The sequence below is a fragment of the Vipera berus genome, assembly GCF_964194415.1.
Source record: "Vipera berus genome assembly, chromosome: 1".
Lineage (NCBI taxonomy): Eukaryota > Metazoa > Chordata > Lepidosauria > Squamata > Viperidae > Vipera > Vipera berus.
This window is the reverse complement of record NC_138202.1, coordinates 27092534-27107860: the sequence shown is the minus strand read 5'-3', so window position 1 is coordinate 27107860 and position 15327 is coordinate 27092534. Positions and strand designations below refer to the sequence as shown.

At 35.3% G+C, this 15327-nt stretch overlaps 1 protein-coding gene across 9 annotated transcripts in view; it reads right to left on the bottom strand.

Moving 5' to 3' along the window:
* Positions 1-15327, bottom strand: part of ARID4A (AT-rich interaction domain 4A) — a 67466-nt gene that overhangs the window by 30053 nt on the left and 22086 nt on the right. For 7 of the 9 annotated variants that reach the window (XM_081346224.1, XM_081346227.1, XM_081346226.1 and 4 more), the window contains exons 9-11: positions 10437-10516; positions 9293-9360; positions 8484-8653 (exon numbers count right to left, since the gene is read on the bottom strand). In XM_081346224.1, the coding sequence (XP_081202350.1) occupies positions 8484-8653; positions 9293-9360; positions 10437-10516 (318 nt within the window). Of the gene's footprint in view, positions 1-908; positions 2163-3454; positions 3540-3861; positions 4465-8483; positions 8654-9292; positions 9361-10436; positions 10517-15327 lie in introns of those variants that run through there. The other 2 variants (XM_081346232.1, XM_081346231.1) reach the window with 2 other exon arrangements.

Sequence of the window (15327 nt, the reverse complement as noted above, 5' to 3'; positions counted from 1 at the left end):
CAAATCAATATTGATTTTTGTTTGTTAAAACGATACCTTTGAGATTAATGTAAATTTGTCAAAATTTTAAGGATCACTAAGGTAACCTTATATGAGCAACACCAGAGAACTAAACTCCTAGGCTTTCGGTTGCTTTCAGTAAAATCAGTGTATGTGAAATTCTGAATGTGTGCCCATTGGTAATTTGATTCTTTTCATTCAAGAGGAAACTGAACAAAAACAGGCAAGACAAATGTGATTTGGAGCTGCAAGTGTATAGAGGTTCAATTCTCTGTATTTTTCCAGAAAAGTATCTTGCAGAAAACAGCCTTATCCTTAAACATGTTTATTTAGAAATAACTGTGTACACAAACTTTATCTCTCTGGTAAGAAAATAAAGTAGGTAAAGTGCTAAAATATTTAAACTATGATATTGCATAAAAACCTCTAGACCAGAGCAATCTAAAATTAAATTTGCAACCGAATAAAAAATACAAAAGCAGTAGAGAAGCATAGATTTTTTTTATCAAATATTGAATGTACAAAACAATCTGTCAAAATACAGCAAATAAGCTTTTAGGATATTAGATCACAAATAGGATGACACTAGTATGTCCTCAACAATGTCCTTTTGAAATTATCATTGTTTCAATTAACTTGGTATGGTTAAGCCAGACTTTTGAAAAATCAGACAATACAAATGAAGTAGTTCCTTCTTTGAAACATCTATGTTTATATACCCTCTAACAACCAGCTGTATTCAACTTCAGTAGCACTCTTAAGTTTAAATTAATGAAGGAACTGTTTCTTTCTAAAATTCCAGATTAGAAGGCAGTGGGATTAACAAAAGAAAAATCATTAAGAGATTTACTGTAGTCTAATTTTTGTTTGTTCCTTATGCAAAACAAGAACTTCTTATACATACAAACCTTTATATATTATGAAGTAATTTGAGCAACTGAGTAATTACATTTCTTCATAACTATTTTAAATGAGACGAAACCTTTGTTTAGGTTATGGAATATGGTTACAGCTAATATGCACTTAAATTCAAACAGATTGTAAATGAAAAGTCTGGAAAACAATACATTTTTGCTTCCCTACAAAAAGAAAATGTAAGAATTGCTGAAAACATTACAGAGTATTATTTATTAGTACAGGACACCAGATACTGTAAGTGAGAGATGCTACACACAATCTTGCTTGAAGTATGAAAGAACACATTTATATTAACTAAATTCATATATGGATAAGTATGCTTTATGCAAAAATGTTCATAATACTATAATATTCATTTTAGAAGTCACAATGCTGTATATGCAATTATATGTTACAATGTTCTGGAAAAGTTATAATTTAGGCTTAGTCAAGAAAAATGCTGTATTACATTTGTTAATGAAATATTATTTGAACTGCTGGACAGACTTGAACATGTTCAATGCAGAAAAAATCTCATCCAATGTACATGCAACCACCTTTCTGCAAGGACACAAGAGTCAAATGGATATTGCAATTTTGGGCTGCAGTACATGTACATTTTAGAACACACAGGACAGTGAAAACACTTTAAATCAAATGGAGATGGAAAATCTTTACTTTTTTATATTTACAAGGTTTTAAGGAACTGCAAAGCATAATTCTTAGTTACCTTTGTGTACTTGGTTAACATACCTTATGTAGGAACAAAACTAAACAGTTTTAGTAGCAATCCCCTAACACCAATTAGAAGAAATAGTCTGAACAATATATTATGTTCCAATTGTTGATATAATTATTTTCAACCTTAAAACACTAAGCAAAGTTTCATTAAATTCAAAACGTATTGCTACTATGGTGTTGAAAATCAGCCATTAAAAATTGAAATTAACAATATATCCCTGCCCAGAATAAGATTCCTAATAAACCATTGTACCTAATGAGAAATGAAATAATAAATGAGAAATAATTTAAAGAAAAAAATCAGAAATTTTTGCTCTACAGAAAACAGTGCTTTAACTCTCAGAATAAAAGAATTTTAAATTTTACACTAAATAACATAGACACATTATGACTCAGTATGAAGTCCAACAGATCTGTTTTAAAAAGAAAAGTGCCTAATGCTATCAGACACAAACTTGTTTTATACTTCAAATAAAATTCTATTTAAACCTGAAATTAACTACTCAACTTCTGAAGAAAGAGATGAGTTTTAGTTAAAAGAGAATAATAACAGCTTTTAAAACTAATAACATTTCAAGATGAATGCTTTTAATTGTGACTAAAAAGCAGTACATTAAAGCTTATCCAAATTCATACAGTACACACTATCTGGATAATGACAAAAAAGAGAATCCCTTTTGGTTTGGTATCAAAAGAATGCACAGTAGTTGCAGAAAAATTGGTTTTAAAATACAGGGACAATTATGGGATCCTTGTTATATACAGCTTTTGCAAATCACATCAGACAAGAGACATGCAATATTAGGTGTTATAAATATTCCATATAGGCATATTTCTGGATAATTTAGTGATCATTTCCTCAAATTTATTTTACATAATCTATTAAAATACATTTTTAAAGACTACTATTATAATATTCAATAGAAAGTAGCTTATCTTTCAACAAGGAAGTCCTGAGTTCAAATTCTTAATCACGTTGAGTACATTAAAGAGTAATGGGAAGGAGACTGCTGCTGCTGCTGCAGCTGCTGCTATAGAATCTCCATTTATTCCAAGAGGACAGACAGGAGTCTTAAATAAACTCTACTGTTATGAATAAAGCAATAATTGCTAGATTAGATTTAAGTCTTTTTTATCTAACAATTGGTCCACTATTCCTGGATTAACTGCATTGTCCAAATATGCAATAATATATAAAAAATCGTACAGGGGCTTCCTCAAATATTGTAATGGTTTAATAAACTATATATACCTTTTTAAATGTGAAACAGATTATTTTTAAAAAATTAAGCTACAGAAGTTGCAAGGTCTCTAACTACCTAGTGGCTTCCCTATTGCTGCATTTTGCTTGTTAAAAAAAATAAAAACCATTTTGAATATTCCTCTCAGATGTGGAAAACAAGAATAGAGATGGAGAAAGACAAGAATGTGTTAAAAATTTTAAATTATAAATTTAACCGTTGAATATATTAATTTTTATGCTAACAGTATAAAAATATATCACTGTTTCCACACCTATATTTATCTTTTTTTGAAGAAATAATCTCCACTGCTTCATGAAACAATAGATTCAGCAATTGTTTTTCTAGTAATCTTTTTTTTTAACTTTACCTTGCAATAATTGCCAAATAGTTTATTTTACTTCAAATGAAGTCTGAGAATATCTACAGGAATGCCATTTTTATTTTTCCCCCAACAAAGCTCCTCTCCTCCCCTTCTCTTTTGTTTCAAAAGCTAAAGCTCTTTAGAACGAAATAACAGCTTCAAGCAACAATATTTAGATTTTTACAGACTAGATAGACTTCTATTCACTTACCTAAAACAGCAGGATATTTACAAATGCTACCACTAAGCCAGTGCAGTCTGCAACAGTTCACACCCAGCAAAATGTGGCCTATTAACTGTGTATAACATGAGGGAGGGGGAGGGGAAAGGGTGAGATTCCACATTCCACAAACGATCAAGCTCTACACTTCGTTCAGTATTAGCATATTTGCGTGGAAAGTGACTCCATTTTGTTAAAAGCCATTATTTTATAGCACAGTAAAAACTAGAGCCAGATTCCAATTGTCGTTTTGCAAAGGAAAGAAAATACATGCATCACGAAAATGCCGGAAAAAAAGACCCGAAACTTACAAAATCTAAACCCAACCCTTCTTCTTCAAAGCCCATATCCACGGCAGACTAAGTAAGTTACAGCCTGAATCCACAAATAGTCCTTACCCAGGTGCTGCATTTTCTCTCAAAATGTAAAATGGTTACATTTGCTTTTCTACCTAATCAGCTCACGGTGCCTCAATGCACTTCAGCCTAACTTGCAAATATTTGCGTTCCTCCTTTTGCTGCACTGAATCCAATGTTATGCAGCACTGCTTACATTCTCTTCCATGTTAAAAAAAAAATCAGACATTACATGAAAGGAAAAAGAAAGAGACAGCCCATTTCAAAGCATCTGGTAAGCCTCCCCGGGCAGTCTGCCAAGCCTCTGCTAAATCTTCCCCTTCTCTGAGCATGCTCATTTGCAACCAACAGTGCATTACCATGGCAACCCGGTAGGCAGCCTCTAACCCTGAACAGCCATTCTGTTTCCAGCCTTATTAAGACCACAGACTACCAGGGGGAAGTGAAAGGGAAACAAGATTGTACTTTAACTCATCCAAGTTTCTTCTCCTTTTCTGTTTTCAATAGACTTAACCTTTAAGGCTTAGATGCACAAACTCGGAAAGTTTTTGTCACCCTAGTCTTGTTTCTCCTCTTCCAATCTAAAAGTATGTAAACTGCAAAACTTCGATAAACAAGGTAAACAAAAAAAATCTGTCTGCTTTGTAAAAAAATAAATAAAATAAGAGGTATAACATTTTATCATTACTTTCTGAAGAAACAGCTTTGGATTTTCTCAACCATATGATAAGATATGTGGACTTCAGTTTCCAGAAATCCCCAGGCAGCATGCTGCCTGGGGAATTCTGGGAGTTGAAGTCCACAGGTCTTAAAACTTTCTGAGGTTGAGAAACACTACTCTAATTATCCACTCACAATTCCTTCATTATTTTAGAAGAACAAGTACTGAAAAAGTAATGGCATATACGGCTTCCCTATATGCATTATAAAACTCAAAAATGATGCAGGGAGCAGATTTTCCAAATACCCCTAGGATGGGTTGCAACAGCTATTCACATAATTCTTCAACCTCACCCTAGAACACAGGTCTGCAACCTGCGGCTCCGGAGCTGCATGCGGGTCTTTCAGCCGTCTCCTGCGGCTCCCAGTCCTCTGCCCTGTGCAGTCCAAAAAAAAAAAAGTGGGACTAAAAAAGTACAACCAATCAATTCAAATATGCAGGGTAGGTGCATATCTCGCCTTGGCTCCACTCTTCAGTCAAACCCTGTTCTGCGCATGCACGCATGTACGCCCATGCGCACACATTTTTTGCGGCTCCCAGTTTTTCCTTTTGTGAGGGAACCGGTTCTGAGTGGCTCTTTCAATGTTTCAGGTTGCTGACCCCTGCCCTAGAAGTTCCAGTCCCAAAACATATCTACACGAGGATAGGTAAGCTAGGTAAAGGTTCCCCCGCACATGCATGCTAGTCGTTTCCGACTCTAGGGGCCGGTGCTCATCTCCATTTCAAAGCCGAAGAGCCAGCGCTTGTCCGAGGACGTCTCCGTGTTCATGTGGCCAGCATGACTAGACACCAAAGGCGCACGGAATGCTGTTACCTTCCCACCGTAGTGGTCCCTATTTTTCTACTTGCATTTTTACGTGCTTTCGAACTGCTAGGTTGGCAGAAGCTGGGACGAGTAACAGGCGCTCACTCTGTTACGCGGCACTCGGGATTGAACCCACCAAACTGCTGACCTTCTGATCGACAAGCTCAGCGTCCTAACCCACTGAAGAAGGAAAGGGAATAAAACAATGTTCACCAGCCATGTGCCTTGAAATATCATGGGAGGGTTTTTTTGGAAGGGGAGGTTACACACTAGAAACAAGCATAGAAATAATAAGGCTGTGCTGACTATCACTAATCAGAGAAATAGAAAGTCACTTTTAAATTGGGATTTAAAAGCTCTTCACAAGCCCTATGACTTGCCAGAAATGGAGGAAGATTAAGTTTAACCAGTAGTGATCAGATGTCCCACTTTAAACTCAGGACTCACGACAGTAGTGCTTTTTTAAATCAGAAGTTCATCCTGTAGTCTTGGTTATAGTGAGTAAAATCTGTTCTCTGAATACTATATATTAGTATGAAAGCAAGTAATTTGACCCATCTTCCATATGAAGGTGCTGAGGATAAGACGAACTCTCACATGCATTATAGCCAAGTGAGTTTTGAATTAGGATGATCAGTGCAGTGGTGAGGGTTATACATAATCAATGTAAACTAAATTTGGCAGAATTGCTTTTCATACTACTGTATAGTGAAAAGGGTCCAGCTATGAAAAATATTAAACAGGTTAAAAGTCTAGAGAAAATCAAAAGAATCATACTTCTTCACCAAAATATTATATATAGAAATTATGGTACATTTTTCTTTAATAGGAAAAACTGGAAAAATCCAAGGAGCATTATTTAAATGTACAAATCCAGAATCATGAATGAAAAATGAAAAAGATCTAGGAGAATATACATGTCATGAAGTTCAATTCTTGACTCCTAGAAAATGTATTAAGAAAAATCACATTGTTTTGCCATAAAGCTGATAAAGATTATACAGTTAAAATATAAACATTAGTAAATACAGAACCTACTCAGATAAACAACGTGCATTATAGGGAAAAATACTTAATTCTAGGTGTAAAGTTAATGAAATTAAGAAAAGGATATTGCATATCCTGCCTTCCTGTCTCTCAAAATGCACTCAGATAAAAAAGGTTCAGATTATTGTAAGATTCATTTTAGTTTATATTTTCACTCTGTATACACAATTTTAAAATACCATGTTTAAGTTGTATCACACTGAGCAATTTTATGATGTACAATATGGGCCTTGCATATCTTTCAAGTATTTAAAGCTACTTCAGATTTTAAAACAATGATTTTAAAAATGCTACATCTTTACAATACTGCAAAAGGCAGGGCAATCTTGCCTATACTTCAAAGCCCAGGGCCAAATTATTTGGTAGACATGCCAGGAGACTACACATACTCTAGGTCCCATGTATTCATCAGCCTCATCTTGTGCAACCTAGCAGTCATGCTTTCTCTAATACAGTATTTGCCCTACGGTAGATCAACTCCCTGGAAATCCAGATAGCTCTTATTCCTGTTGGCTTTTCATTAAAGCTCTGGCTATTCTTTCAGAGTTTGGGGCCAGGAAGTTAAGTGAGCTTTGTTGATTGATTTGTTTGGTTCCAGTATTTGGACTGTGGAGTCCTTGGTGTTCTCTGAGCTTTGTTGTTTGCTTGCAAACGTCTCATTACCAACTTGATCATCAGCGCACTGATTAATTAATGGCACTGATGTTACTTAGTTGGATAATGAAACATCTGCAAGCAAATAACCAAGTTCAGAGAGCACCCAAGATTCAAGTTACCTAATACAATATACTTTTACACCCAATTAGAGAACAGAATTCAGATATATTTGTGCCCCCATGAAATCTGAAGCACCTTTTTAGAATCAAATAGGAAGCATTGCATAGCTCTGTAGTATTCTGTAGTATATTTCTGTAGTTCTCAGAAAGGTATTTAAGTGAAAGAAAGATCCCAAGTTGAATGTTTGTTTCTTATTCCTTTTACTAACCTCGTTTGAGGCACATAATCATTATTTTTCTTACTATTTTCTTACTATTGGAAACCCAGCATTCCTTGTTTGGAAAGTTTACTAAAATATCACCGTTCTTATGCCTTTCACTGTTACTGTGCAAAAAACTGTCTTCCTTCAGAAGGTGTCAAGCTTCTCAAATGAGTAGTGATAGAAGAATCTGGAGGTTTTTCCTATTTCTATCATTCACTAATTTAATTTTAATTTAATTTAATTTAATTTAATAATATTTCTATACCGCCCTTCTCCCGAAGGACTCAGGGCGGTAAACAGGGCAAGAATAAAAATACAGAATTACAAAAGTTAAAAAATGATTAAATACATGCCCACTAAAAAACAATCAATACATTTTAAAACCCCAATAAAATGACAATAAAAAACCCCACCAATCCCCCATCAGGCCAGGCCGGCTTGTTCGAACAAGTACCGGTATGTTTTGAGATCGCGGCGAAAGGAGCGAAGATCAGGCGCCATCCGGAGCTAATTAGTTATAGATGCACAAAAGAATTCATGCCAACTATGGATTATTGATAACACGCAAGCTTCCTAAATTAATTGTTCGAGAAGAATCCAAAGTAGGAATCCAGACTCAAATGTTCACATTAAGCTTTCTATGATAATTTAAATTCCTAATGACTGTAAACTGCTTCCACTTCCAGAAAAAGTTAAATATGAGAAATCCGGAAGTAGGCGCTATCAAGCTAGCTCATTACCAAGATGGCTTTTCAACAACTTGGGTTAGGTGTTCTTTTTTTGCACAATTTCAGTTAGTATATCAGCTTTTTTGCTTTCTAATTCAGTTTTCATCATCGATGGCAACCATAACTGAACATATGAACCTTGTTATTTTGAAAACAGGTGCTCAGCTTTCTTCAACTTTATATCCTCCAGAGGTATCAGATTAAATTTTCTAGAGTTTTGAGCCATATGGGATTTCCACAGAATCTGGATAATGCTAGATTAAAGAAAGTGAAAGCTGTGATTTTTGAAGTAATGCATTTGAGGAGCAATATTATATAAGTAACAAATCATAGTGGCTGTATATTTGATTAAGACATATCGAACAAAAAAGCTAACATGCTTACCACTATTTCTTCCTCTTTTTGTTCTCCCTTTTCTTCTTCTTCATCATTACTTCCCGTCTCTCCTCCATCTTCTTCATCACTGCTGGAGGATTCCAAGATTTCACGCATGTCCATCCTCCAATTAGAAGGAACAGTTTTCCAATGGAAGAATAAGCTTGCCTCTTGTACTCCTTGGGAGGAAAATTACCCATCAAGGTATTCAGAATAAATTACATAATCACTGCAAATCATTACTAACCTTCTTTACTAGCCATTTTGATTTCAGACAGTAAATAAAATTCAGAAGATGTAAAATTTAAGCATGTAAGATTTTAACAACTGTATGATTAAGGTGATACAAATCTCAGGCTTATTGTTGCTGTTAATTTATGTTCCAGATGTTTAATCTTGGAGAAAATTAATTACATTAAAATGCCCCAAAATTGTTAGTGATGTATTTATGGCAAGGCCAGTGAAACCTATCATTCATTGATTGTTGCAAGATGTCTGGATGTTAGACTATCAAGGCTACCATCATAACCTTTGCCTCTCTGAACATACAATGTTCTAATGTGGCAATATTCAATTTCTGTGACACAACAAAGCTGCTACAGCTTGTCAAGTAAGCTTCTCTTTATAAAACACCTCTAAAATAGTGGTTACATATTCTTGTGTAAGATAATATATATGTCAGTGGTGACCTATCATTTTGCTATGCTAAATCGGTATTACTTTCAATTGCATCTTTCATGTTAAGAACATCATATGGCAATTAAATATATACAGCACAATCAATTAACATTAATAATCTAACAAATGTTAACATTTACCTTTATTAGAAGGCAACTCTGGATTTGTAAAGTCTAATTCCTCGATATCCTTTCTTGCAACTGAATAACTGCAATAAAATTAATTATTTACATTATGTTTGTCCTAAAAAGTTGTTTAACTTCTATTTCTCTTTTGTTTTCTTTTGTTACTTGTATTGCTAAAAAATTCTCTGCTCTTTGGAGAAATGTTATTTCAATGTTTAACATTTAGTAAGGTTATGTTCTCACATATATTAAACACGTTTTGAAAGGTTAAGTTTGGCATTTACCAAAACATTTTAATTAAATACCTGCTCCCATTAATATTGGCTCAACTGATTACCTTGACCAGGAAGAAACTGGAGAGGCTCAGGAAACTACAGCAGCACTGATCCCGTGAAAAGCCTCCCCATGAAAGATCAAGCTAGTTCTGCTTTGCTTTTGGAAATTCTTGAAGGAGGAACTGTTCAGGAGCAATTTCCCCTTATGTGAATGTGTCAATCTCTACACTCATTTATTTTTTATTTTCTTTTGATCATTTTTACTTTTGTACCTTTTTTGAGGTTGCTTTTTTAATCATGTATAAACTAGTACCCTTTCTACAGAAGCTGAGATTCTATTCCGCACATAGAAATATGTTTAAAAACAAATTAATGGAATTTATTAATCATTGGGCCTTGAAACTATCTTCAAATGTATGGATACCTACTGTACATGTCTGGTATTTCTGCTAGATTAATCTGAAGCATATGCCATTGCTAAAAATGTAGGTTCCATCAAGATATATCTAGAGCTATATTTTGACTTAAATGTCAGTTGGACTGTAAGATAAGGTGCACTAGTGGAATGGAAAAGAAAAATGAATTATTACAGTGGCCTTTCTTCTCAATCAGGCTTTGTAATTTTACACATAGCATGTTAATTGTTAATTGTCACCAATAATTAAACTTCCAAAATGGTTGTACTTGCCAAAGGATCATCTCAAACACAGTAAAATAAATAGTTCCCTATTAAATACTTGCTTCTTCCTGGTTTCTGCTTCTAAGTTACTTAAAATCACTATATATTTATAATATATATCATTTATAATATATAATCTATCAGATCATATGTATAAACAAATTCTCAGCACTATATATTGGAATGTTGTCTAAAATTTACTCACAATTTGGAATCTGCAAAAGAACGAACTAAACACTGGTCCTTTTTCACTAAAATGTCATCGCTGCAGCTGGGGGATAAGACCTGGAGTTTCAAGTAAAACACATTAGATTGAGCAGTATTTTCCATTTTCCATTACCTTTTCCATTAGGTAAAAAAACAGCTTATGTAAACAAGGTTCCAACTCTGTTATGGCATCTCCCAGGTGCAACACTTAATTATCTAGAAAAAATACAATCTTAAGTAATTGCTATAAGGGAAGATATATATTTTTCTCCTCTCTTTAGAGGTCATCCAATAAATTAGTTTAGCATCAGAAGCAGCATCAGAAGTAACAGATAGGACTGAACTATCTCAGGATGTGATGCAAATCCATATGTAGTGCTAGCAAAAGAAAACTCTTTCCATATGAAGTTGCTACCAAAGAGATGAGCTTCATTTAGCTTTAGTATATACTACAAAATCCATGACCAGTTGGGCCATTCTTTCAGATATACTTCCTGATTCCCTAATCAGAGTAACAGAATGATCATGGGGAGGCAAAAAAAACAAACAGTGGGAATAGGAGCAACTTCTGACCTCCAGCCAGCTTCCCCAGTGACTTTGCTTATAGGAAGCTGGTAGAGAATGTTGGAAATCATGATGACATGATTGTGGCAATGCTGCAGCAGCCACAACTTTGTGAACACAGCTGGTGTGAAGATCCTTGATATTTCAATTATACGAAAGTACAGGTAGTCCTCATCTTACAACAGTTCATTTAGTGAACATTTAGTTACAACGGCACTGAAAAAAGTAACTTATCACCATTTTTCACACTTATTTTTTTATTTTTTTAATTCCATTTATATCCCGCCCTTCTCCGAAGACTCAGGGCGGCTTACAAGCTTAGCAGTGATCACTGCATCATCCCCATGGTCACATGATCAAAATTTGAATGCTATGCTTGGCAACTGATTCATATTTATGACAACTGCTATGTCCCTGAGTCATGTGATGACTTTTTGTGATCTTATAACAAGCAAAATCAATTGGAAAACCAAATTCACTTAACAACCATGTTACTAACAACAAATGCAGTGATTCTCTTAACAACTGTGGCAAGAAAGGTTGTAAAATGGAACAAAATTCACTTAACAAATGTTTCACTTAGCAATAGAAATTTTGGACTCAATTTTGGTCATAAGTCAAGGACTACCTGTAATTTGGTTCTGGATTTTGTATGCATTCTTTAAAAGTTAGCAGATATTTGAGGTATCTTGGTTTGAAATTTTTTGTGATATGATGTACCATTTGGGCTAATTGACGGTAACAACATGCAAAATAAGTTTAGTAGTACACAAGTAAGATTCAAGCATGTAAGATTTTAACAATGATATGATTAAGCAGAAATATTTCTCAGGGTTATTTTTGCCATTAGTAGATGTTTCAAATATTTAATCTTGAAGAATTTTCTCATTTGATTAAGATAGAAATAGTTAATAAGTAAACAGTATTATGCAAAAGTAGTCATTAAAATGAGTCATTAGGCCACCAAGTCCACCTCCCAATTTAATATAGGAGCTGAGTTTGCCATGGCATTTGCAAAGGAGAAGCAGCTATGGATTTCCTCCCTTACTGCATAGGTGGAAACATCTATGGTTGTTTTATCAAGCAGATGATCCAGCCTTCAGTGAGCAGCATCTTAATATCATTTGAGTTGTACTGTGAGGAGATTGTATATTTCTATATGGACAATACCACTTGGATTCATCCTTTTAAGCAATAATCTATCTATTCCACTGCATTGTTTGTATTTGATGCATGCCTCCTCACAAAGCAAAATAAAGTTCTTGGGTTTGCTTGTGCAGGAAAGCAGCAAATAAATTTAGCAAATAAAAGAAATAAAAAATAAATATTAAATTTCTCATCTGCTTGGCTTTTAAGTGCTTCTAAAACCTCTACCCTACCAATTATCACTGTTTTTGTCTTTGTAAATTCTCCATTATCCTAATAGAACAGTAACATGGACCTTGATTACAACATCATTGGAACAGACTGATTTTTAAAATGAACCGCCAGTGTTCAACGTTCTATACTCAGTCTGCTAAACAATATTGGGAAGTTTCCACACAACTTCTTAGGAACTATCCTAGGGGTTCCAAAATGTGCCTATTATTTAACATCCCTACTAAAAGAAACAGATCTAAAACTGATGACTCATTTACTGATAACCTCAATAATAGACTATTCAATGACCTCTTCATGAAATGGCTCTTGAAGGCAGTCCAAAAATTGCAACTGGCTCAAAATGCAGCAATACAACTATTCAGTTATACTTCTTGCAGCTTCCACATTATTCCCCATCTTCAAAAACTTCAGTAGAGGCTGATTATTCTCTTACTCCAATCTGAGAAGCTCATACTATTATGTAATGCTTTACCTGGTATAAGGTCAAGCTATTTACAAGACAGTTTACTCCCATATAATCCATTCATGCTCTTAGATTACCAACAGAAGCAATTGTTTTTCCCCTTTGTGTCAGAATTATAGAAAAAAAAATGTCTCAGGGAAGTTGCATTGTAATCTGGTGTTGGAGGACATTGCCATTAGTTCATTGCCATGAACATCACTCTTTTTGGTTGCCCTCTGACATTCTGGGTCCACCCACCTCTGGAGAGAGAAGGGGCATGTTAGGTTGACCCTCCTTGGACGACTGATGAACCCTGTTGGCTTCCAGAGGGAGCTTGGGGATTTTGTTGAACACCTGTCAGGCAGTTCAGCTGAGGCCTTGGCTATAGCCTATAATAGGCATGTGATTGGATCATATTGCTCCTATACAAACTCTCTCTGTGAACCAATCCTGGGGTGCTCCTTGGTTTTCTGAAGAACTCCAGTAAATGAAACACCAGAAGCAACACCTGGAGTGCCTCTGAAGAAAGACAAAGAGAGCATCCAACTGAATATGAGTACAGGCGTATAATAAAGATCTGCAAAATATCATTATTTCTCTGCCCTTATAGTATCTGCTGTTAGTCAAACTATTGGTGGTGGATCATTGAATCATCTGCCAGGCCTAGGTAAGGAATAATCAAGTAATCTGGCAGACAAAAACATCAACATTTAATTAACCCTGTCTAGGCAAGTCAGAGTTGCTAGTCAAGTTGCTCAGGCAATGTTTTGTGGTGTTATCTGGACTGAATCTGATTCTGTTGCACCCAAAGAAGTAGACAAGTCCTCTGTTAGCTCAGCCCCCTATTTGTTAGATCCTCCTAGATTATTAAAGCAGCCTGAGTGATGACCACAGGTTGGCTTCTTGAGGTGATTTCAGCCTCTTTGAAACAGAATGGTCCCACCAGTAAGTAGTATGTTCCTTCCTCAAGAGGTCATCGTGGACCCATTTCAGTGTGGTTTCAAACCAGGGTACAATATGCAGAAAGTACTGGTTGTGCTTGTTTATTACTTTTGAAAGAGGGAGGGGCATCCATTCTAGTGCTCATTGATCTCTCAACAGCTTTTGACATTGTTAACCACAATGTCAAAAGCTAATATCCTTCTATACTAGCTACAGGACTTTAAGAGTAGCACTGTGCTTCATTGATTCATACCCTTCCTCAGTGGTTGGTTCTAGTTGATATTCGGCGGGGAGGGGGGACGGACAGATCACATCCAGAGCTCCTTATGTTAGAGATATCAGCCCTCCCAGGTAAACCAGATAGGAAACACAACTAGATGAGCTAATTCTACTTTACTGTAAAGATTCGTGAACAGAATCTTGCAAGTCTGAAGATACAATTCTCTCACCATTATTTTTTGGTATTCATGCTGCTGCTTCTTGGTGGAATTTTTAGACTATTTAGCCATGATAGAGTCATGTTGCCCAGAATGCACCATGAGAAGGCTAGTCTACATTGTGTTAGAAGTGGTCAACCTGTAACCTAGATCTGTTTAATTTGGTGTGATCCAGTACAATGCCTCTTCGGCTTTGATCTCCCAAGGAAAATCTTAAAGCATTCAACCAGATCCATGGCAGGTGCCAATACTGGAAATATAAATGGGGGCTGGTTGATAATCTTTAACTGTGACTGTAGGACATTCCACAAACTTTACATCATATTGCAAAGGAATGTCCCTTTAGAAGGTTCTGTAGATGTCTGCATGAAATACATCATCTTGTGGGCATTGCTGTCCAATGGCTAAATGATCTAAATATCCAGCCACAGGTTTAGTCACTTCAGTAACTGCTCATACATAATTTAATTTTATTCATAATTTTCTTCATGACTCATAGTGTTCTTAGAATAATTCACTGCTCTGGTGTTTTATATTTTCATACACATTTTATATGTTGTTTCTGTTAATTTTATGCTGCATTTTGCTACACCATACAAAAGAAAAATAAAACCACTTTTAACAGTTCAATTACAGTGGATTCTTTCTAGGTTTCTTCCTCTGGGCATTGAGCCACTGCGGACTCCACCATAGGAAACATTTCTTCCTATCCCCTCTCAAGGTCATTCTCAATTGTGGTTGTATGTCAAGGACTACCTGGTACATCAGGATGCCTGGGGATTCAATGTTCTTCCCTCTCCTAAGATTAGATGCCTCTAATAAGTATTTCTCAACCTTGGCAACTTCAAGATGTATGGGCTTCAACACCTGGCTGAAAAATTCTGTGAGTTGAAATCCATACATCTTAAAGTTGCCAAGGTTGAGAAACACTGATCTACATGAAGCCACTGGGACAGGTCAGTTACCAATTCAGTATCATCAATATGCTGATGATTTAATAATTTAATTTAATATTTGCATTTGTATACCGCCCTTTCCCTGAGGACTCAGGGCGGTTTACAGGGAATTAAAAATCAAAACATACAAAAGTTAAAACCAATTAAAAAGCATTTTTAATACCTAAC